General features: G+C 44.1%; 1 protein-coding gene across 1 annotated transcript in view; it reads right to left on the reverse strand.

Annotated features, from left to right (window-relative positions):
* The window catches only part of xab2 (XPA binding protein 2), a 77,609-nt gene that overhangs the window by 6,254 nt on the left and 46,040 nt on the right, over positions 1-25,315 (reverse strand). The window contains exons 13-16 of the mRNA XM_072248343.1: positions 24,173-24,335; positions 20,970-21,160; positions 14,942-15,064; positions 9,227-9,398 (exon numbers count right to left, since the gene is read on the reverse strand). Coding sequence (XP_072104444.1) covers positions 9,227-9,398; positions 14,942-15,064; positions 20,970-21,160; positions 24,173-24,335 — 649 coding nt within the window. The remainder of the gene's footprint in view (positions 1-9,226; positions 9,399-14,941; positions 15,065-20,969; positions 21,161-24,172; positions 24,336-25,315) is intronic.

The raw sequence follows: 25,315 nt of genomic DNA on the forward strand, positions 1-25,315 counted from the left end.
AGGCACATGACAAGTTAGGCCAAAGCCATCATGGTTCCCTGAAAGGAAAATCCTGCCTGACTAAGCTACTGCAATTTTTTGAGGAAATTACAATCAGGGTAGACAAAGGAGATGTAGTAGATGTGGTGTACCTGGATTTTCAGAAGGCCTTTGACAAGGTGCCACACATGAGGCTGCTTAGTGAGATAAGAGCCCATAGAATTACAGGGGAGTTACTAGCATGGGTGAGCATTGGCTGAGCAGCAGAAAACAGGGAGTGGGAATAAAGGGATCCTATTCTGGCTGGCTGCCGGTTACCGGTGGAGTTCCACAGGGGTCAGTGTTGTGACTGCTGCTTTTTACGATGAATGTCAATGATTTGGACTATGGGATTAATGGGTTTGTGGCTAAATTAGCCGATGATACAAAGATAGGTGGAGGAGTGAGTAGTGTTGAGGAAACAGACAGCCTGCACAGAGACTTAGATAATTTAGGAGAATGGGCAAAGAAGTGGCAAATGAAATACAAAGTTGGAAAGTGTATGGTCATGTACTTTGGTGGAAGAAATAAACGGTTCAGAGAAGATTTATGAGAATGATTCCAGGAATGAAAGGGTTACCGTATGATGAACGTCTAGCAGCTCTTGGGCTGTAGTCCCTGGAGTGCAGGAGAATGAGGGGGGGGACCTCATAGAAACATTCCAAATGTTAAAATGCCCAAACAGATTAGATAAGGCAAAGTTATTTCCCATGGTAGGGGAGTGTAGGACAAGGGGGCACAACTTCAGGATTGAAGGTCATCCATTTAAGACAGAGATGCAGAGAAATTAATTTAGTCAGAGGGTGGTAAATCTGTGGAATTTGTTGCCATGAGTGGCTGTGGAGGCCAAGCCATTGTGTGAATTCAAGGCAGAGATAGATGGGTTCTTGATTAGCCAGGGCATCAAAGGGTATGGGGTGAAGGCAGGGGAGTGGGGATGACTGGAAGAATTAGATCGGCCGTGAGTGAATGGCAGAGCAGACTTGATGGGCCGAATAGCCTACCTCTATTCCTATATCTTACAGTCTTATGGACTATCTTGATCCCATATTCCTCCTCGTCACAAATTCTGCCAACAATAGTTGGGTCGACGGCAAATTTATAGATGCCATTTGAGCTGTGCCTAGCCACACAAAATTGGTTGTGGAGAGAGTAGAGTAGTGAGTTAATCATGCATCCTTGAGATGTGCCAGTGTTGATTATCAGTGAGATGTTATATCCAATCCACATAGACTGTGGCCTCCCGGTGAGGAAATCAAGGGTCCAGTTGCTGAGGGAAGTACAAAGGCTCAGGTCTTGGAGCTTGTTGATTAGAACTGAAGGTATGAATGTGTTGAACGTTGAGCTGTGGACAACAAAGGGCAGCCTGACTTGGGTACTGCTATTGTCCAGGTGTTCCAAAGCTAAGAGCAGAGCCAGTGAGAATTCATTAGCTATAGACCTATTGTGGCGACAGGCAAATTGCAGCAGATCCAGGTCCTTGCTCAGGCACGAGTCGATTCTGGCCATGGCCAACCCCTCAAAACACTTCATCCAGTAGATGTGAATGCTACTGAGTGATAGTCATTGAGGCAGTTCACCCTGCTCTTCTTGGGCACTGGTATGATTGCTGCTCTTTTAAAGCAGATGGGAACCTCCACCAGGTACACTACCAGGGCTTGACGCCTTGCGAGGGTTCATCCTCATGAAAGATGTTCTGATATCAGCCTCTGAGACAGAGATCACAAGGTCATCGGATGCTGCAGGGATTGGCACTGGTGTACTTTTATTCTTCCTTTCAAAGCAGCATAAAGGTGTTGAGCTCAACTGGGAGTGAAGCATGACAGCCATCATGATGTTGGGTTTCACTTTGTAGGAAGTAATGGCCTGCAAACCCAGCCAGAGCTGACATGCACCAATTCCATCTCTAACCTCAAATGGAATTGTTTCCTTGCCCTTAAAATAGCCTAAGTCAGTCGTACCTTAACTTCTTGTATAGTTCTGGATCACTGGTCTCAAATGCCACAGATCCAGCCCTCAGCAGACTATGAATCTTCTGGCTCATCCCCAGCTTTGGTTTGGGCATGTCTGGTATGTTCTCGATGGCACACACTCATCCACACAGGTCTTGGTCAGTGACAACAGTGGCATATTCATTCAGACTTGAAGATGCATCCCCAATATTGCCCAACTCAAAGCAGTCCTGTAAGCGTTCTCTCACCTCCCTTGACCATGTCTTCTAGGCCCTCACCACTGATGCAGTGGTCTTTAGTCTTTGCATATATGCTGGGAATAGAAATACAGCCAGATGATTGGACCTCCCAAACAGTGGGCATGGGATGGTATAGTGAGCATTTCTGATGGTGCTATAAGTGTCAAATGTGTTGGCTTCTCTGGTTACACAGCTGATATACTGGTGATAGTTGTTCAGAGATATCGAGCTGGCCTGACATTGCCATCATCCACAATGATAGGAAAGACATCAGGGTGTGCAGTTTCAAGCCTGAATATGTTGCTAGTTCCTCCAGTGCCTGCCTGAGGTGGAATGTACATTGCTAATAGGATGATGACAGAAAACTCCCTCAGTAGATAAAATGGATGACATTTGACTACTACGTGTTTAGGGTCAAATGAGCAGGACTGAGATAGAACCACCACATTTGTGCACCACTATGAGTTAATCAGAACATATACTTCACCCTGCTGTTCTTGGACACCGGTACAATTGTCCTTCTGTGCCTTCAAAAGACTCAGCTGCCCTGTCTTTGCAGAGAATCGCGAAGCTATCGAACTGCAGTGCTACGTCCAAAATGGCAGAGGAGGGGGATAGCCATTTACTTTCCTTTCCTTTTTTTATCCCTCTAAATCCCTTTCTCCTTTCTTCCCCATCTCCGTAACCTTTGACATCCTGACTAATTAAGAACCCATTGCCTTGCCCACCTCAGCCAGATGTGGTGATGAATTGCAGAGTCACCATGCTCTGGCTAAGAAATTCCCTTTCATATCTTTTCTAAAGGTACGGTATGTTCTTCTATTCTGAGGTTGTACCCACTGGTCCTAGACTCCCCCACTATAGGAAACATCTTCTCCACATCCACTCTGTCTAGGGCTTTCAATATTCAAACTACTTTGCTCAAATGTAGCTTTCACCAAGGGTACACTGATATCCTATTTGGAAATAACTTAGAATTTTACAGAATTCTTCAAGTTTCAAGCATTACAAAACTGACTGTTTCACACCATCACAAGCAAGGTTTTTTCTAAATTTCAGTGTTTCAGGACCTAGGAGAGAGTTGTTGCCAGAAAGTTCTACACAATTTCATAGAGTGAGGCTTATTACCAGCTTTTCCCTAATGAGTCACAGCTTTCAAAATAAAACACCAGGCTTGCAGCATCTTTGGTGAAGCCCTGGCCAGACTTGCTCTCCAGGGCTACCTCTAGCCAACACTGAACCTCAAGATGGGTAGGATTTAATTAAAAGATCTAGGTGAAGGGACATAGTTCTGCAGGAAACTCATCCAAGAATGACAGAGCGTTGTTAGATATAAATCAAGAAATGGTGATTACACTGTGCCAAGGCTGCCATGATTTCAGGAGTAAAAGGGAAACTTTTATACTAATTTGTTCATGAGATGTGGACATTGCTGACATTTATAATCCATCCCTAATTACCAGTATTTATTGCTTCTCCGTAGTTAAAGAGTCCACCACATTGTGAGTCTGAAGTCATGTGAAATCATAAGATACAGAGCCAGAATTAGGCCATTTGGCCTATCCAGTCTGCTATGCCATAGCTGATTTTATTTTCTTAACCCCATTTTCCCAACTTCTTTCCATAACCCTTAACCCCCTTACCAAACAAGAACCAATAAAAGTTCTGCCTTAAATACACCCAATGACTTGCGCTTCGCAATCCTCTATGGCAACAGATTTCAAAGATTCACCACCCTCTGGCTGCAGGAGCTCCTCCTCATCTCTGTTCTAAAGCGATGCCCCTTTGTTCTGAGGCTGTGCTCTCAGACTCTCTTAATAATGGAAACGTTCTCTCCCCGTCCACTCTAATGAGGCCTTTCAGTGTCCAATATTAACAATAAATCGTGCAGTCTCTAAATCAAATAGCAGTAACGCCCAATTCAATTCCCTGTCTGGGGGTACTTTCGCTTCTTGGCTATAATATAAAATCTAATACCCATCAACACAGGACTCTTGCTCTACAGCTTGCACCAGCTCTTCCGTACAATGAAATACAAAAGCAAACGTACTGACAAGATCCAGAGAGGGTAATTCCATCAGAACCTGGATATGACCACTTCGGTAGCACAGACTTTTCTATAGAAGTAATTGAAAGCCACAGAGGACTATGCAGCAGACAAGAACCAGACCTTACATACGGGAGATTCTCAGAGGATGGTGCTAAGCAGTGGAAGGGGGTTCAGTGGAAGGATGGGGTTTCCTCGGGTGCTCCTGTTTCCTCCCACAGTCCAAAGGCATACCAGGTAAGTTCATTGGTCATTGTAAATTGTCCAAGGATTAATTGGGTTTGTTGGAGGTGGCTGGGACATTGCGGTTTGAAGGGCCAGAAGGGCCCACTCTGCATTGTATTGCTAATCAAGTTTCAGAGAAGTACCAGTTAATGGGTTAACTGGTCATTGTAAATTGCCTTGTGATTTAGGTTACGTCCACACTAGGCGTTTTTCAAAATATCTCCGTCCACACTGATCCAGATATTTGGGCGAATCTCCTCCTACTGGGCATGTGCAGACACATCTACAGAAGGCACCCGAAGAGGAGGCGGTATTCTATTTCTGTTTCTGCTGAGGCCTTGTGCTTTTGCCGTTGGTTAAAGACTGGAGTATCTACAACAACAGCAGCGAAAGAAAGTTTTCAAGAATGGCTGCAATGGATACAAAGAAAACCTCCGCAGCAAAAGGCAGGCCAAACTTCTTCATTTGGACAGATGATGAAGTGGAGCTACTTTTGCGAGTTATAATCGACTACAAAGTCAGCAAAGCAGTGGAGAACGTGGACTGGGAGTCGTGCCAAACCAAATACAATGACATCCTCGACCACTATAAAGAAAAGTACCTCGCGGCAGAGCAGTCGGAATCTCTTGGTAAGGACTACCCGCACAAATTGGATGATATAACCAAGACAGTTATTGTAACCAAACTTAAGTCGATTCGCCACAAATCCCGGCGGGCAGTGGACGCGGGACGTAAAAGTGGACATGGTAGAGTCGTTCTACTGTACTTTGAGTTATGCGAGCAGATCTGGGGGGGCTCACCAGCCACCACGGCAATTCAAGGCAGCATTGAAACCTGTGATTTGGAGGATAGGGTCAACCCACATCACAGCGACCGATGTACAGCCTCACCACCTGCTTCAGCCAGCATGCCCGACTCCGACAGTTTGGACCCAGCAACAAGTGATGGCTGCAACACGTTTGGTGTTGAAAATGGCCGTGAAAGACTCGCTGCGCGCTTGTCCAGATAAAGACAAGAAAAACTTAAAAAGAAATTGCCAAAAGATGGACAGCTGTTGGCTCTTGCACAGGAAGACTTAAAACTAAAGAAGCAAATACTGGAGCGTATGGAGGCAACCAACCGGGAGTTCGCAGACAGTATGACCCGACTGACAACGAACATTGAAAAACTGACTCTGTTGCAGAGGCATTTGCAAAGATGACGAATATGATGGGTCCCCCCAGTACTTTTCACCGCCACAATACCAGCCTCACAGCCACTACAATAGCTACACATATGGACACACAGACCCCCGGGTGGCCCCACCAACATCTTCCCCGCTCCCACAGAGGGGTCACCCTGGAATCAGTTCCTACAGCCATAGTCTCTTCATGGATGAAAGCTACAACGAAATGCAATAAGGCCTGCTACTGGGCAAAAGTGATTTTATTGTTACCTCATTTGTTTGTCTTTACTTTTGCCATGTCTTTCTGCATTATTTTGCTATATTTAACATGTGCAATCAAACGAGTTACTGGGCAAAAGTGATTTTATTGTTACCTGAGTAAAAGTGAAACTTACCATTTTCCTTTTGTGCCCTTAATATTTTCACATCCATGCCAAACATAAGCTAATACTTAAAATGACATTTTGGAAGTACTGACAATTGCATCTACTGAATGTTTGCAAAAGAAATACAATAATAAAGCATCTTGTTAAATGTATAAAACACGTCTGCATCAGTGTTGTCTTTTATTCCCATACTATGTTACATAAGGCTGTTGCACATCTATTGTCAGATACGTACTTGCATAAATAGACAAAGCACCTTAATGTAAGCAAGGACAGAAAACGGCGAAGTGAGTAAACTTATTTATTCAGTAAGCTATGGGTCAAAATATTTGGTGAGTACATTTCTAACTCTTCTGGCTTCAGTCTCATTGTCGTCTATTCTGAAATTGTTAGGTTGTGCGGGGGGTTGAAATTCTCTGTCATACTGCAAAGCTGCAGTAACATTCTGCTCAGGAACAATCTCTTTGTTTGTCTCACAGAAATTGTGCAGCACAAAGCATGCATAAATTACAAAGGGAAGATCCTCCATATTTATGTCCATCGCTCTGCGCAGAGCACCAAATCTTGCCTTCAAACGTCCAAAACAGCATTCAATTACCATTACAACAGGAATTCTGCAGATGCTGGAAATTCAAGCAACACACATCAAAGTTGCTGGTGAACGCAGCAGGCCAGGCAGCATCTCTAGGAAGAGGTACAGTCGACGTTTCAGGCTGAGACCCTTCTTCAGGACTAACTGAAGGAAGAGCTAGTAAGAGATTTGAAAGTGGGAGGGGGAGGGGGAGATCCAAAATGATAGGAGAAGACAGGAGGGGGAGGGATGGAGCCAAGAGCTGGACAGGTGATTGGCAAAGGGGATATGAGAGGATCATGGGACAGAAGGTCTGGGGAGAAAGACAAGGTGGGGGGGACCCAGAGGATGGGCAAGGGGTATAGTCAGAGGGACAGAGGGAGAAAAAGGAGAGTGAGAGAAAGAATGTGTGTATAAAAATAAATAAAAGATGGGGTACGAGGGGGAGGTGGGGCATTAGCGGAAGTTAGAGAAGTCGATGTTCATGCCATCAGGTTGGAGGCTACCCAGGCGGAATATAAGGTGTTGTTCCTCCAACCTTAATGTGGCTTCATCTTTACAGTAGAGGAGGCCGTGGATAAACATGTCAGAATGGGAATGGGATGTGGAGTTAAAATGTGTGGACACACATCTCCCAGTGGCCACACATTTTAACTCCACATCCCATTCCCATTCTGATATGTCTATCCACAGCCTCCTCTACTGTAAAGATGAAGCCACACTCAGGTTGGAGGAACAACACCTTATATTCCGTCTGGGTAGCCTCCAACCTGATGGCATGAACATCGACTTCTCCAACTTCCGCTAATGCCCCACCTCCCCCTCGTACCCCATCTTTTATTTTTATACACATTCTTTCTCTCACTCTCCTTTTTCTCCCTCTGTCCCTCTGACTATATCCCTTGCCCATCCTCTGGGTTCCTCCCCCCTTGTCTTTCCCCCTGGACCTCCTGTCCCATGATCCTCTCATATCCCCTTTGCCAATCACCTGTCCAGCTCTTGGCTCCATCCCTCCCCCTCCTGTCTTCTCCTATCATTTTGGATCTCACCCTCCCCCTCCCACTTTCAAATCTCTTACTAACTCTTCCTTCAATTAGTCCTGACGAAGGGTCTCGGCCTGAAACGTCAACTGTACCTCTTCCTAGAGATGCTGCCTGGCCTGCTGCGTTCACCAGCAACTTTTATGTGTGTTGCTTCAATTATCTTTCTTGACTTGCAGAGGGACATGCCAAAGTACTGTTCCTATGGGGTCACACCACCGTTAGTGTACTCTTTCATAACATAAGGCATCAGGGGGTATGCAGGGTCTCCCAGCAAAAACACAGGAATGGCATCGTCATCCTCCACCACAACTCGTCTGTAAGAGGGGATCCTAGCGTTTTTCAAATAGTCATTAATTTTTGAATTTGCAAATATACGAGCATCATGGACACTGCCTGGCCATTTTACAACGACATCCATAAAGCAGAATTTGTAATCACATGTAGTCTGTATGTTCAAAGAAGATCTGCCCTTTCTGTTCAGGTAATCTGCGGAGTTTGTTGTAGGTTGTTTAACTTCAGTGTGTGTGCAATCAACCGCCCCCAAACACTGTGGCATGCCGTGAGCCTGGTGGAAGTTGGTTACAAGGTACTTCACTTCAGACTCTGTGTGTGGGATCTTGATATATGCAGGGCCTAGATGTGCAGTTATAGCCTTGCATACTTATCTAATTATCTTGGACACCACCTGCCTTGATAATCTAAACACGTCAGCAGTTTTCCTCAGCCTTCCTTCATCACTTAGGTAGTACAAAGGGCAAGCGACCTTTTTAACCACATCCATTGGTGATCTCATTCGTGTTGCCTGGCCTTCGATGTGAGGACGTAATAGTTTGCTTAGATGAAGCACAGAGCTCCTGGGCATTCTAAAGTTATCACACCAATCTTCAGAAACCACAACTTCATTTGCAAAATTGTCCCACCACGCACTGGTTCGGCCGGGTCGTCTCTAAAACCGCCGGTCTTTGTACTGTTGATTACGACGTTGACGTTGTGTAGATCGATGGCACAGCAAATGCAAGCACAAACGACACCACTTCATACGTAGGTATGCTGTCTGTGCGTGGTAAATAGCTGTGTTTAACTCCAAGCAAGCTACTAACGTATACAAGAAAGTAAACAACACACGCATGAAGCCGTCCGCCATTGTTGTTGTGGAAGTTGCGTTCAAGAAAACAATGAAATGCCGCGCTGGCACCACCATCTGTTCTGGCACTTCATGACAGAGGTTTTAAAATTAGCCGTCTACCCAGTACACACTACGCCGGATATTAAGCGTTTTCGGATTTATTCACTCTGGAGAGTGTTTTCGAAAATCTCCGTTTTCAGGGGCTGAAAACGCCGGCTCAGTGTGGACAGGAGGGCAAAATGAAGAGAAAAGGCTTCGTTTTCAAAATTATCCAGCGTAGTGTGGACGTAGCCTTAGATGGTTTGCAGGGCAGTGTTGCTCATTCCACGCTGCATCTCCAAACACACAGTTCAGCACAGACCAATAGGCTGATGGGCCTGTTCCTGTGCTGTACAACTCTACGACAACCAAATGAACTTTGGAGCTAATATCGATCGTCACCAGTGCAGCTTACCTGTGCCTGTTGCATTGGTGGAGGCTTTCAGCATCTGCGAGGACATGAAATTGACCTGGGTGTTGTATGTGGCCTGCACACTACGTTTAATCCGCAACATCTCCCGAATCGTATCCTCATTTCCATGCCGGATTTCAAATTCCTTCCAGGTCTGCCAGAATGATGGTGTTATCTGGAATTAGACAGGTACATAGGAAATGCATTACTGGTCACATCCCCATTACTGATGCGACATGGAGGCTTTGGAGAGAGTGCAGAAGAGGTTCACCAAAAGGATAATCATCTTGACAGATTAGTGGGTATGAGCTACAAGGAGATGCTGGATAAACCTAGATTGTTTTCTTTGGAGGATCGTAGGCTGAGAGGTGACCTGATAAAAGTTCATAAAATTATGAGGACTAGATAGGGTAACTAATCAAGCCTTTACAGCAGAGATGAGAAGGAATTTCTTTAGCCAGAGTGTGGTGAATCTGTGGAATACATTGCCACACATGCTGTGGAGGCCAAGTCATTGGGTATATTTACATCAGAGGCTGATAGGTTGTTGGTTGGTAAGGGTGCCCAAGGTTAGGGTAGAAGGCAGGAGAATGGGGTTGACTGGGATAATATATCAGCCATGATGGAATGGCAAGCAGACTCGATGGGTCAAATGGCCTAACTGTGCTCCTTTGTCATATGGTCTTCCTCCCAAAGTCAAACTGTCAAAAACTAAAGGACGTGCATTTAAGGTGAGAGGGGAAGTTTGAGGAAATGTATGGGGCAATTTTTAAAAACAGAGAGAATGATGGGTGCCAAGAACAGACCGCTGGCGCAGTGGTGTTTCAAAGGCTGTTAGATAGACATATGAACATACAGGGATTGGAGGGATATGGATCATTGCAGGCAGAAATATTTAATGTAATTTGGCTATTGTGCTAGGCACAGACAGTGTGGGCTGAAGGGCCTGTTCATATGCCATACTATTTTTCTGTGCTCTATTTGATGACATTCCAAAGACATTTGGGTTAGTAATTGTGGGCATGCTATGTTGGCACCGGAAGGACACTTTGCGGGCTAACTCAGCACATCCTTGGACCATGTTGGTAGTGGACACAAATGGCGCATTTCACTGCTTCGATGTACATGCGACAAATAAAGTTAAACATTAATCTTTATATAGGGTTGGTCGTCATAGCATATGGAACACAGAACAGTGCAGCACAGTACGGGCCCTTTGGCCCATGATGTTATGTTGACCTTTTAACCTACTCCATCAATCTAAACCTTCCCTCTCACATAGCCCTCCATTTTTCTATCATTCATCTGCCTATGCAAGTCTCTTCAATGTCCCTAATATTACCACCCCCTGGCAGCACATTCCACGCATCCACCCACCTCAATGTAAAAAAAACAATACCTCTGACATCCTCCTTATACTTTCTTCCAATCATCCTAAAATTATGCCCCCTGGTATTAACCATTTCTGCTGTGGAAAATAGTTTCTGGCTGTTCAATCTATCTATGTTTTTATTATCTTACAAGACCATGAGACCATAAGATATAGGAGCAGACTCCTGCCTTCTCCCCATATCCCTTCATGTCCTGACCAATCAAGAGTCTATCAAACTCTGCCTTAAATTTACATAAAGACCTAGCCTCCACAGCTGCCTGTGGCAAAGGATTCCACATATTCACCACTCTCTGGCTGAAGAAATGCCTTATCTCCATTCTAAAAGTACGCTTCTCTATTCTAAAGCTGCGTCCTCTGCTCTTAGACTCTCCCACTATAGGAAACATCATCTCCACATCCACTCTATTAAGACCTTTTACCATTCAATAGGTTTCAATGAGGTTACCCCTCATTCTTCTGAATTCTAGTGAATATAGGCCCAGAGCCATCAAGTATTCTTCATATGACAAGCTTTTCAATCCTGGAATCAGTTTCATGAACCTCCTTTGAACCCTCTCCAGTTTCAGCACATCTTTTATAAGATAGGGGGCCCAAATCTGTTCACAATACTCCAAGTGAGGCCTCAGCAACCTGCTTTATAAAGTCTCAACATTACATCCCTGCTTTTATATTCCAGTCCTCTTGAAATGAATGTTAACATTGCATTTGCCTTCCTCAACACAGACTCAACCTGCAAATTAACCTTTAAGGAATCCTGCACAAGGACTCCCAAGTCCCTCTGCACCTCAGTTTTTTTTGTATTTTCTCTAAATTTAGAAAATAGTCAACCCTTTCATTTCTTCTACCAAAGTGCATGACTGCTTTATCCATGCTAGAATCTTTACTGTAATACCATGGGCTCGTAGCTTGTTAAGCAACCTTATGTGTGGCACCTTGTCAAAGGCCTTCTGAAAATCCAATTACACAAAATCAACTGATTATCTTTTGTCTATATTGCTTGTTATTTCTTCAAAGAATTCCAACAGATTTTTCAGGCAAGATTTTCCTTTGAGGAAACCATGCTGGTCATGGCCTATTTGATCACGTGCCTCCAAGTACCCTGAGACCTCAGCCTTAATAATCAACTCCAACATCTTCCCAACCACTGAGGTCAGGCTGACTGGCCTATAATTACCCTTCTTGAAGAATGGAGTGACATTTGTAATTTTCCAGTCTTCTGGAACCAATCCAGAATCTAATGATTCTTGAAAGATCATAACTAATGCCTCCACAATCTCTTTAGCCAGCTCTTTCAGAACTCTGGGGTGTACACCATCCAGTCCAGGTGACTTTTCTACTTTCAGACCTTTCCCAAGAACCTCCTCTCTAATTATGGTAACTTCACACACTTCTTGCCCCATGCCACCTGGGACTTTCACCACACTGTTAGTTTCTTTCACAGTGAAAACTGATGCAAAATATTTATTTAGTTCACTCATCATTTCATTGTTGCCCATTACTACCTTTCTAAGATTGTTTCTGTGTAGTTTGATATCCACTCTCACCTCTCTTTTACACTTTATGTATCTGAGGAAACCTTTGGTGTCCTTCTTAATATTATTGGCTAGCTTATTATACACTTCTATTAAATGACCTCTCCTCCCCCTTGACTCCAAAGAGAAAAGCCCTAGCTTGCTCAATCTATCCTCAAAAGCTATGCTCTCCAATCCAAGCAGCATCCTGGTAAATCACCTCCGCGCTCTCTCTAAAGCTTCTACATCCTTACTATACTGAGGTGACCAGAACTGAACACAATACGTCCTCAGGGAGATGTGGTCACTATTTTCCCAGGTTAGAAATATCAAACACTAGAGGACCTGTAGCTAAGGTGAAAGGGGGAAAGATTAAAAGAGATTTGCAGAACCAGTTTTTGTTTTACACAAAAGAGTCGTTGGTGCTTAAAATGGGCTGCCAAGGGCAGTGGCCAAAGCAGATACAATAAGTTGTGTTTAACACAGAAAACATAGAACCTCAGAGAACAGTACAGGTCCACTGGGTCACGATATTGTGCAGACCCTTTAACCTGCTCTAAGAACAGTTCAAACCTTTCCATTGACATGGCCCTCCATTTTTCAAGAGGTTGTTAGATTAAGTCGAAGCAAGCAGCTGAGAAGGAAGTGAAGAAATCGGGTAGAAAAAGTTTTTTATTTAAAACACTGCTCGGGGAGAAGGGTCTGCACTGTGCAGGCGCGTGACGTAGCGCGCCAAGGTTTAAAAGCAGACCACCATATACAGCGGCCATCGTCGGAGTGGACTGAGTCAGAGTGGAACGGCTTTGGCTCAACAGGCTTCGGTGAGAACAGGCAAAGGCCAGGGTAGGTTCCGGTAAGTTTTTTGTTCAGATTGTTTAGAGTAGAGAGAATGCCAGGCAGGATGTTGGAATGCTCCTCTTGCAGGATGTGGGAAGTCAGGGAGCCCTCCGGTGTCCCTGACAACGACACCTGCAAGAAGTGCATCCAGCTGCAGCTGCTAACAAACCGCATTAGGGAACTGGAGCAGGAGCTGGATGACCTGCGGATCATTCGGGAGAATGAGGAGATTATAGATAGTAGGTACAGGGAGGTAGTTATGCCAAAGGAGCAGAGGACAGGAAATTGGGTCACTGTTAGGCGAGGGAAGAGGAAAGGGCAGGCAGAGCAGGGTAGGGTTCCCCTGTGGCCATTCCCCTCAACAACAAGTATACCGCATTGGATACTGTTGGGGGGGATGACTTACCTGGGACAAACTGCAGTAGCCGGATCTCTGGCACTGAGTCTGGCTCTGCAGTGCAGAAGGGAGGGTGGAAAAAGAGAAGAGTGGTAGTGATAGGGGACTTGATAGTTAGAGGTGCAGGTAGGAGGTTCTGTGGTCGTGACAGAGAATCCAGGATGGATTGTTGCCTCCCGGGTGCCAGGGTCAAGAATGTCTCTGATCGCTTGCACGACATTCTGAAGTGGGAGGGTGACCAGCCAGATGTCATGGTGCACATCGGTACCAATGACATAGCAAGGAAGAGTGAGGAGGTCCTGGAGGGTGAGTATAGGGAGCTTGGTAGGAAGTTGAAAAGCAGGACCTCGAGGATGGTAATCTCAGGATTGCTACCTGTGCTACGTTCCAGTGAGGGTAAGAATAGGATGCTCTGGAGGATGAACAAGTGGCTGAGGAACTGGTGTAGGGGGCAGGGTTTCAGATTTCAGGATCATTGGGACCTCTTCTGGGGCAGGTGGGACCTGTACAAGAGAGACGGGTTACACTTGAACTACAGGGGGACCAATATCCTTTCAGAGAGGTTTGTTAGTGCTATTGGGGAGGCTTTAAACTAGATTTGCAGGGGGATGGGAACCAGAGTGCCAGAGCTGACAGTGTGGCTGGGGTGAAAATAAATGATGTTAAAAATCAAGCAAATCCGCTAATAGAAAGGTTGTGAGTGGTGGTAAAAATCTTCTGAGGTGTATATATTTCAATGCTAGGAGTATTGCGGGGAAGGCGGATGAGTTGAGGACGTGGATTGACACGTGGAATTATGACGTTATAGCAATTAGTGAAAATTACAGGAAGGATATAAATAAGGTTGAAAGAGTGCAGAGAAGGTTTACAAGGATGTCGCCGGGACTTGAGAAACTCAGTTACAGAGAAAGGTTGAATAGGTTAGGACTTTATTCCCTGGAGCGTAGAAGAATGAGGGGAGATTTGATAGAGGTATATAAAATTATGATGGGTAAAGATAGAGTGAATGCAAGCAGGCTTTTTCCACTGAGGCAAGGGGAGAAAAAAACCAGAGGACATGGGTTAAGGGTGAGGGGGGAAATGTTTAAAGGGAACATTAGGGGGGGGCTTCTTCACACAGAGAGTGGTGGGAGTATGGAATGAGCTGCCAGACGAGGTGATAAATGCGGGTTCTTTTTTAACATTTAAGAATAAATTGGACAGATACATGGATGGGACGTGTATGGAGGGATATGGTCCGTGTGCAGGTCAGTGGGACTGGGCAGAAAATGGCTCGGCATACCCAAGAAGGGCCAAAAGGCCTGTTTCTGTGCTGTAGTTTTTTCTATGGTTTCTATGGTTTCTAACATGGAGGAAATGAACAGATATGAATCATTTACAGGCGGAAATGAATTACATTAATGCAACATCTTGTTCAATGCAGACAGAGCTTATGGGTCTTTTCCTGTTTATCAGAGCACCACTTTGCTGTACTACTTCTGCATCCTTAGCTTCCCTTAATTTCTAAAAGCACAAGATAATAAAATATTGTGGATTAAATACAGAACTGTCAGTGGGCAAACAAGAACCAGGAGTCCTACCCTTGGATCACACAGCTGAGAACAGTAGGAGTAAATGGATCTTGCCCGATCGATTTCTCCCAGCTTACATTCCATATCAGCGAATCGCAGGCACATGTCTCGGGCGTGCTCATCTGGCAGCACCTGTAACAAAACAAATATTTGCAAATACATTTTTATAATAACAATTTCAAAATCATTACTTCTCTAGTGGGGGGAGGCCCACTCCATCATCTCATAGCTATCATCGGGCTGAAAGTACAGACCTGAAGTCCAACACCACCAGGTTCAAAAACATTTCCCTTCAACCATTCTGTTCTTGAACCACCCTGCACAACCCTAAGTGCCAATGATCACCAATTGCCATTCAATTCCTACTGCTGTCTGTAAAGAGTCCGTACGTTCTTCCCGTGACCACATGGGTTTCCACCGGGAGCTCTGGTTTTTCAAAGCTTTACAGTTAAGAGTTAGTGAGATGTGGGCATAGTATGTTGGCACCAGAACTGTGGTGATACTTGTGGGCTACCCCATTGCAATCCTCGCTGTTTTGATTAGATGCAAACAACAGATTCCACTGTATGTTTTGATATAGATGTGACAAATAAAAGCTGACCTTTAATGTTTTTTCTTTATAAACTTCTTTCTGTTTGAAAAACAATGTTTATATAAACAGAAAGGGTACTTATAAAGGCATCCGGCGCCCTCGTCTAGGCTTCTCTGACCACATCGCCATAACGTTAATCCCAGCACACTGACTCTGCTGAAAATGGAGAAACCAGTCAAGAGGACCATCACTGCATGGCCAACACTGTGCTCCAAGTCTGTTCTAAAAGGAGCAACTTGCAGATGTTCAAGCAGGCCACCAGAAACAGAGAAGACAAAGACCTGAATATGCCTCAGTAAGTGTGTAGACAACATTGGCACCTCAAGAACGGTCATCACACAGCCCAGAACCAGAAGCCTTGGCTGAACACAGAGTTGCACTCCCAACTAAAAGCCCGGGATGCTGCTGTCGAGTTCAGCTTTCAGAGCAGCCAGGAGAAACCTTAGAATCAAGACAACAAAGGACACCTATGCACAAAAACTTCAGGATCACTTCTCTGATAATGATCCCTGGCATATGTGGCTGGGCATGAAAGGCTTTATGGACTACGCAAGGAAAAACAGCATCGACTGTACCAGCTCTTAGATCCACCCCTCCCCTCCTGTCTTCTCCTATCATTTCGGATCTCCCCCTCCTAAATCTCTTACTATCTCTTCTTTCAGTTAGTCCTGACGAAGGGTCCCGGCCCGAAACGTCGACTGTACCTCTTCCTATAGATGCTTCCTGGCCTGCTGTGTTCACCAGCATTTTTTGTGTGTTGTTCGACTGCACCAGTGATGCCTCTCTCCCTGACGCAACAAACAACTTTTATGCATGCTTTTTAACAGCAGCAGACATGAGAAGGACTTTGCAGAGAGTGAATACCCATAAAGCCGCTGACCTAGACAATATTCCAGGCTGAGCACTCAGGGAGTGTGCACACCAATTCACCGATGTCTTCATGGACATCTTCAACACTTCACTTACCCAGGGAGCTGTCCTCACGTGCTTCAAATCAGCCACAAAAATCCCTGTACCAAAGAACTCTACACATTCACAATGAAATGACTACTGTACTGTTGCACTGATGCCAATCGTCAGAAAGTGCTTAAAATGGTTAATAATGGCACACATCAAAGACACCATTCCTGTCCCATTGGACACTCACCAACATATTAATCAACAGAAACACTCTACAACAGATGCCCTAGCATCTGTCATGCACCTGTCCCTGACACACCTGAAAAACAAGGGCACTTACATCAGAATGTTGTTTCTGGATTTCATTTCAACATTCAGCATTATTGTCCCACAGACCTTGGTGAACAAACTCCTAATCCTCCTCGGTCTACAGTGGTGCTAGGAAGTTTGTGAACCCTGTAGAATTTTCTCTATTTCTGCGTAAATATCACTTAAAATGAGATCAGATCTTCACGGAAGTCCAAAAACTAGATAAAGAGAACCTGATCAAATAAATAACACGAAAAACATTACACTTGTTCGTTTATTTTTTGAGGAAAATGATCCAATATTACACATATTTGTTGGAAAAAGTAAGTGAACTTTTGGGGTGATGCCTTCTACAAAAGCCATTTGGAGTCAGGTGTTCCAATCAGTGAGATGAGATTGGAGGTACGAGTTGTAGTGGTGCCCTGCCCTATAAAAAGGCACAGAAAGCCATGTTACTGACAGAGCCTGCTCTTCTCAATAAAGATCTGTTCATGTGCAGCATGGCTCGATCAAAACAACTTTCAGAGGACCTTAGAAGAATTGTAGAGACGCATGAAGCTGGAAAAGTCTACAAAAGAATTTCTAAAGACCTGTGTGTTCATCAGTCAAACGTAAAAGAAATTGTCTACAAATGGAGGAAACTCAGTTGCTACTCTCCCTAGGAGTGGGCATCCTGCAAAGATCACACCAAGAGCATATGTGGAATGCTGAAAGAGGTGAAAAAGATCCCAAGCAAAAGACCTGCAGAAATCTCCAGAACTTGCTAAAGTCTCTGTTCAAGTGTCCACTATAAGAAAAACACTGAACAAGAATGGTGTTCCACGGAGGAAGCCACTGCTCTCCAAGTAAATAAAAACATTGCTGCACATCTCAAGTGTTGAAAAGACCACTTGGATGGTCTACAATGCTTCTGGGACAAAAGTTCAACTTTTTGGCAGAAATGCACATTGCTATGTTTGGAGGAGAAAGGGCACTGCACACCAACACCAAAACCTCATCCCAACTGTGAATTATGGTGGAAGGAACATCATGGTTTGGGACTGTTTTGCTGCCTCAGAGACTGAACAGCTTGCAATTATTGAGGGAACAATGAATTCAAAATTGTATCAAGACATTTTACAGGAGAATGTTAGGATAATTGTCCGTCAGTTAAAGCTTAATAGAAGTTGGATAATGTAACAAGACAATGATCCAAAAGTCAAGAGTAAATCAACAACAGAATGGTTTAAAAAGAAAAAAAATTATGTTTTGGAATGGCCAAGTTAACGTTCTGACCTTGATCCTATTGAAGTGTTGTGGAAGGACCTGAAACAAGCAGTTTATGCAAGGAAGCCCACCAACATCCCAGAGATGAAGCAGATCTGTACAGAGGAATGGCCTGAAATTCCTCCAAGCCAATGTGCAGTACTGATCAATGGTTACTGGAAACGTTTGGTTAAAGTTATTGCTGTACACGTGGGTCACACCATTTACTGAAAGCAAAGGTTCACATACTTTTCCCAACAAATGCATGTAATATTGGATAATTTTTCTCAATAAATAAATGAACGAGTATAAAGTTTTTTTTTGTGTTAATTTATTTAATTGGGTTCTCTATCTAGCTTTAGGCCTTCCATGAAGATCTGATCACATTTTAGGACATATTTATGCAGAAATAGAGCATATACTTTCCAGCACCACTGTAAATACACCACTGACCAGCTGGTTGTTGGACTTCCTAACCAATAGACCTCAGACAGTCAGGATGCACAACAGCTCCTTCTTCCCCATCATACTCAATACGGGTGCCCCCCAGGGCTATGTTCTGAGCCCATTGCTGTACAATTCGCTCACACATGACTGCACAGCTGAACGCCCAAGCAATTGCATCTCCAAGTTCGCTGATAACATGACTGTGGTGGGGCTCATCAGCAATAATGATGAGGCGGCCTACAGAGAGAGGAGGGAGAAGAGTTTGAGGCCTGGTGCAAGGCAAAAAATCTCTTCCTTAGCAGGACAAAGGAAATGATTATCAACTTCAAGAGAACTCGTACCAGTTACACTCCACTTTACATCTGCAGCACAGCAGTGGAAACTGCGAGCTATTTCAAACTCCTGGGAGTGCACATCTTACACAACCTCTCATGGTCCCAGAGCACATCCTACACAGTCAAGAAAGCTCACTAACATCTCTACTTTCTGAGAAGGCTGAAAAGAACTAGGTTTTGCACATCCATACTGCAGCAGACAAGTTGACTCATTACCTTGTGTGGAAAATGCACTGTGGTGGAGAGAAAGACTATAACGGCTAGCCAAAACTGCCCAACGTATCACTGGCACCAGCCTACCTGCCACCAAGAACACACGAACAGAAGGTGCCAGTAACATCATAAAGGATCTCACACACCCTGCTCACAGACTGTTTTTCCAACTTCCATCAGAAGGAGGCTAAGTTGCATCCACACCAGGACCACCAGACTCAAAATCAGTTACTTCCCCCAAGCAGAAAGGCTGATCAACACCACCGCCCACTAATTCCACCACTGCTTTATTATTTCCTGTCAGTAACCTTATGTGCAACCTACTGTCCCTTTATGGAATTCAGTCTAGGTATATAACCTATCTTACTAATTTATATTTATTGTGTTCTTCACCTTTTTCTTGTGCTGCATCAGATGTGGAGTGACAATTATTTCATCCTCCTTTACGCTTGTGTACATGAAGTGACATTAGCCAATTCTGAAATTGCGTAGTTTATTATAAAATTAACACATAATTTACGCTTGTTTTTCTTGTGAATGCTGCTTATGTGATGCTTTGCTTGTGATGCTGCTGCAGGTAGTTCTTCATTGCACCTGTGCATGCACGTACATGTGTAGATGACAATACACTATGTAGATGACACTGACAGACTTGTTGCACACTAAACCTTGTGCCAGTGGAAAGTCGGGTACACAATACCAAGGGTTAGAATGGACGGTACATGTAATGAAAAGGTTTAAGCAGAATTGTGTTTCAAGTATCAAAGGAGGCACGAGTGAGTTTAGATTTCAGGGCTTTATGCTTGCAACAGCCAGATTTTATTTAGTTATTTTGAGATACAGTGTGGAACAAGCTCTTCTGGCCCAGAAAGCTGCGCTGCCCAGCATCACACTTATTTAACCCCAGCCTAATCACAGGTCAATGTTCAATGACCAATTCACCTACCTACTGGTATGTCTTTGATTTGTGGGAGGAAACTGGAGCACCCAGAGGAAACCCACACAGTTCATGGGGAAAACGTACAAACTTCTTACAGATGATGTCGGAGGTGTACTCTGTAATAACGTCACACTACCGCTACACTACCAGATGTCCCACTGCTCCCCAAAACTGTCTCCCTTTGCCAACCATATGATCAGGCCATAAGGTATGGGAGAAGAACAAGGCCATTTGATTCACTGAGTCTGCTTCACAAATCAGTCAGTACTGATTTAAAAAAACTCTCACATCTTTTCCCTGCAACCCTTAATCTCCTTACCAATCAAGAACCTATCAATCTGTGTCTTAAACACCAAATGTCTTGGCCTTCACAGCACTATGCAGCAACAAATGCACACAGATTCACCACCCTCTGGCTAAAAAAACTCCTCTTCATCTCTGTTCTAAAGGGACGATTCTGAGGCTGTGCCTCGGATCCTAGATTCTCCTACTGTTGGATACATGCTCTCCATGTCCATTCTATCCAAGGCTTTCAGTTTTTGGTTGGTGTCACACCTTACACCCCCTCCCACCCCTACTGTTCAGAACTCTATCAAGTACAGGCCCACAGACAACAAATTCCTCATAGCTTAAGGCTTACATTCCAGTGAGAATTCTTGTGAAAAACCAAAGGACCTTTTCGGGGGCCAGCTCATTTTTGATACAGGGATGAACTTATTTAGCATTTGGAATAAAACTTAATTCCTAGTTCTAATTTAAACCATTGTAAGCTCTCCACATAGTTCCACTATGCTGCACATTCTGTACAAATCGATTATTAAAGTTTCAGCAAGAAACACTTCCACAGTGCTCTATCTGGAGAACACCAGTGAGTTCTGGAGGACTTCACGTACTCTTCCATACCTGTGACACTAAAGCAGGAGCTCTGTTTCAAATCAAGCTTCTTGTAGCAGTTCAGGAACCAAAGCAGAGAACAGACATTTGACTGTGTAATGGGAACAAGACTGTAAATCCTCTCAAAATAAATGAGGAATCTTAATTGGAAGCTTGCTATACCTCAATTGCCTTCTCGTAAATGCCCCGTGTGTGAGTAACTCCATAGATTTCAGCTGCTCTTTTAATGTAAATGTTGTACATCTCGTATTGCTCCAGCAGCTCCACTGCCTTCGTTGCTCGCTCGTACACAGCCATGGCGTGTCGGGCTAACCCGTACTCCTCCTCCAGCTTGGCATACAACAGGTAGAGAGCTGCAAGACAAGATTGAAGCCAAATAATAGAACACGGAACATAGAACAGATCCCCAGCAGGGTGTTCCACACACCCGCCACTATGTAAAAACTTACTCCAACATTCCTCCGCTATTTTCAACACCTCAAAATTATGCCCTCTGGCATTAGCCATTTCCACTCTGGGAAAGAGGAACTAGCTGTCCACTCTATTTTTACCTCTTACAATCTTGTACACTTCTATCAAGTTATCGTTCATTCTCCATCACTCAAGAGAAAATTCCAAACTCACTCAACCTATCTTCACAAGATACGCTCTCTAATCTAGGCAGCCTCTCAAAAGTTTTTGTATAATGAGGCAACCAGAATTGAACACAATACTCCAAGTGTGGTTTAACCAGTTTTATACAGCTGCAACATTACTGCTTGAATTCAATCTCCCAACTAATCAAGGTGACCAGAACATACACCTCCTTAACTATCTTAACAACTTGTGCTGCAACTCTAAGGGATCGATGGATCCCTCTATTTCTCCATACTGCGAGGAACCCTGCCATTAACCCTGTATCCAATTTCAACCTTCTAAAGTGTATCACTTCATACTTTTTTGGATTGGCCTCCACCTGTAGGTGTGAAATTAATAGGGCTTGTTATTATTTCATCTTTCTGGACCAAATAAGTGAGCTTACACAGTGGATCTAGGAAAATTATTGCTGAAAGATCAGAGAAGCCATAGACATAGGAGCAGAATTAGGCTATTCAGCCCATCAAGTCTGCTCCGTCATTCCATCATGGCTGACCCCGGATCCCACTCAATCCCATACACTTGCCTTCTTGCCATATCCTTTGATGCCCTGACCAATCAGGAAACAATCAACTTCCAGCTTAAATATACCCACGGACTTGGCCTCCACCGCAGTCTGCGGCAGAGCATTCCACAGATTTACCACTCTCCAGATTTAAAAAATCTCTTCACCTCTGTTTTAAATTTTGAGGCTGTGTCCTCTAGTTCTGGATACCCCCACCATTGGAAACATCCTTTCCACATCCACCCTATCTAGTCCTTTCAACATTTGGTAGGTTTCAATGAGATCTTCTAAATTCCAGTGAGTACAGACCCAAAGCTGCCAAACACTCCTCATATGTTAACCCCTTCATTCTCAGAATCATCCTCGTGAACCTCCTCTGGACTCTCTCCAAAGACAACACATCCTTTCTGAGATACAGGGCCCAAAACTGTAGACAATACTCCAAGTGCGGCCTGACTAGTGCCTTACAAAGGCTCAGCATTATCTCCCTGCTTTTATATTCGATTGCCCTTGAAATAAATGCCAACATTGCATTTGCCTTTATCACAGACTCAACCTGTAAATTAACCTTCTGGGAGTCTTGCATGAGGACCCCTAAGTCCCTCTGCCTCTCTGATGCTTGAACCTTCTCCCCATTTAGATAATAGTCCACACTATTGATCTTTTTACCAAAAGGCATCATATATTTCCAAACACTGTATTCCATCTGCCACTTTTTTTGCCCATTCTTCCAATTTGTCCAGGTCCTGCCTCAGTCACATTGCTTCCTCAGCACTACCTACCCCTCTACCTATCTTTGTATCATCCACAAAGCCATCAATTCCATTATCTAAATCACCGACAAACAGCATGAGAAGTAGCGGTCCCGATACTGACCCCTGAGGAACAGCACTAGTCACCAGCAGCCGACCAGAAAAGGCCCCCCCTTATCCCACACACTGCCTCCTGCCTATCAGCCCCTCTGCTATCCATACCAGTGACCTTGTTGAATAGAGGATCAGGGATAAGGGTCCACTTAGCACTTCCAGAGTAAAAGATTAGTACCAAAGGACATCCTGGAGGGAGGGTCAACTTACCTTTCTCATAGAACTATAAGATATGAGTAGAATTACACTACTCAGCTTATCAAGACTGCTCCATCATTCAATCATGGAAAGTGATTTTTTCAACCGCTTTCTCTCTGTCCTTTTAATACCCCTACTAATCAAGAACCTATCAATCTGCCTTAATTATACCCAAAGCCTGAGTCTCCACTGCTCTCGGTGGCAAAAACTTCCACAGATTCATTACCTTTGGCTGAAGAAATTCTTCCTCATCTCTGTTCTAAAGAGATGCCCCTTTACTCTAAGGCTGTGACCTTACATCCCAGATTCTCCTATAACCTCTCCACAGACACTCCATCTGGGTCTTTCAGTGTTTGGTGGGTTCCAATGAGATGCCCCCTCATCCTTCTGAAAGGCACAATGTGTCATAAAGCCACACACCAGGGAAGCAGATCCTATGGCCCATCACATCTGTGCTAACCATCAAACATGTATCTGCTGTGATCTCGGCTTTCCTCTCAGATCTATGACAACTTCGTCTATTTCTCCCCATTCCAATTCTTCTACCACTCACCATACAACAGGTGCCAATTAATTAACCAGCCATCATGCCTTTGCTATGTCAGGGGAAACAGGAGCACCCGGGCAAACGATCCCATCATAGAAACTCCACACACAAAGCACCCATGGTCTGAATCGAGCCAGAATCTCTGAGGAAGATATATACACACCACTTCCTGGTGAAGTCACATCAAAGCTTAGAAAATAAACAGTGCGGGACATGCACAATTTTTTAATCCACTTTACTGAAATCTAAATATTTCTGCCTCTTGGAAATGTAGAGAAAATGTCACTATACAAGAGAAAAAAGGGATCACAACATTAATAAGCCAAACCTAAATATCAACCCACACTTCCTACAATTAAAAGCCACTCACTGTATGACATGGAAAATGCCCAAGGAAGTTTGACTGAAACACAAAAAGATAGTCACACCAAAAAAAAAAGCTGTCAGGTGTAGTGCAATAAAACCTACAGGCAAAGATAAATAACATTTAATTGCTAACTTCTGGAAACTGTAGGCTTGCATCACTCACTGTAAATGGAGTTAAATCATTTGGCAGAGCTTTAACCAACGGTGGAGTTTCACCTAGAGTTAAAATAGTATTTAAAGCACTGACTTTTTGCAAACTTCGGTGGACATCCATCGAGAGCCTGCTCAAACAGGTCCCGTGCCCTCTCGAGTTTCTTCCCACCGTACCGATCAATGAACTTCGTTAGGTAAGTGTTCCAGATATCATACACGTTGGGCCATTTAAACAGGGCAATCCCTCGCTCGTAAGCCTGCAAGAACAAAACACAATTAATTAAATCCAACCAACTCTTACAACCTACTGGCTTAATTGATGAACTTTGCACAACTTAGTCAGAAAAACCAATTGTGTTTTAGGTTTAGTTCCTGTTCTGTACTGAGGTAATTGATCTTAGTTGATTTGGCAGACGAAGTACCTTAGTCAGCCAAAGGGTTAGCTAATTAGAAAAGACTTTCTGTACCCTGTCTTTCCAACAACCTAGTGGACATCATCAGCCCTCCAGGTCATTCCAGGGTCAGACCCATTGTCTTCTGCCCTTAGAGGCAAACTCACCAAAGCTCACCATTTAGCTGAAACAGAGAAAGACATAAAATGTTCAGTAAAGCTAAGTGCCAAATGATCCAGAAAGCAAGACAGACAAAAATGCTAGGAGAACTCTGGACATTCAGTAGGGTGGCATAGCGGTCAGTGTAACAATTTTACAGCACCAGTGACCCGGGTTCAATTCTGCTGCTGTCTGCAAACTTTCTCCGTGACCATGTGGTTTCCTCCAAGAGCTTTGGTTTCCTCCCACATTTCAAAAATGTACAGGCTAGGGTATGCTGTGTTGATGCTGGAAAAATAGCGACGCTTGCAGGCTGCTCCAGCACATCGCCGGACTGTGTTAGGCTACGTCCACACTACGCCGGATAATTTTGAAAATGCCGGTTTCGAGTAAAAACGACAGGCGTCCACACTAAACGTTTTTCAAAATATCTCCGTCCACATTAGACGGATATTTGGGCGAATTTCCTCCTACTGGGCATGCGCAGGACACACAGAAACCAAGCGAAGAGAAAACTGTATACTTAGTGCGTGTTTGTCCAGTTACAGAGCAGAAAAAGTTAAAAGGAATTGCTTTTGGCTCTCGCGCAGGAGGACTTAAAACTAAAAAAAAACACAAATACTGGAGCGTATGGAGGCAACCGACAGGGAGTTCACGGACAGTATGACCCAGCTGATGACAAACAT

This window comes from Mobula birostris, chromosome 32 (assembly GCF_030028105.1).
Source record: "Mobula birostris isolate sMobBir1 chromosome 32, sMobBir1.hap1, whole genome shotgun sequence".
Taxonomy (NCBI): domain Eukaryota; kingdom Metazoa; phylum Chordata; class Chondrichthyes; order Myliobatiformes; family Myliobatidae; genus Mobula; species Mobula birostris.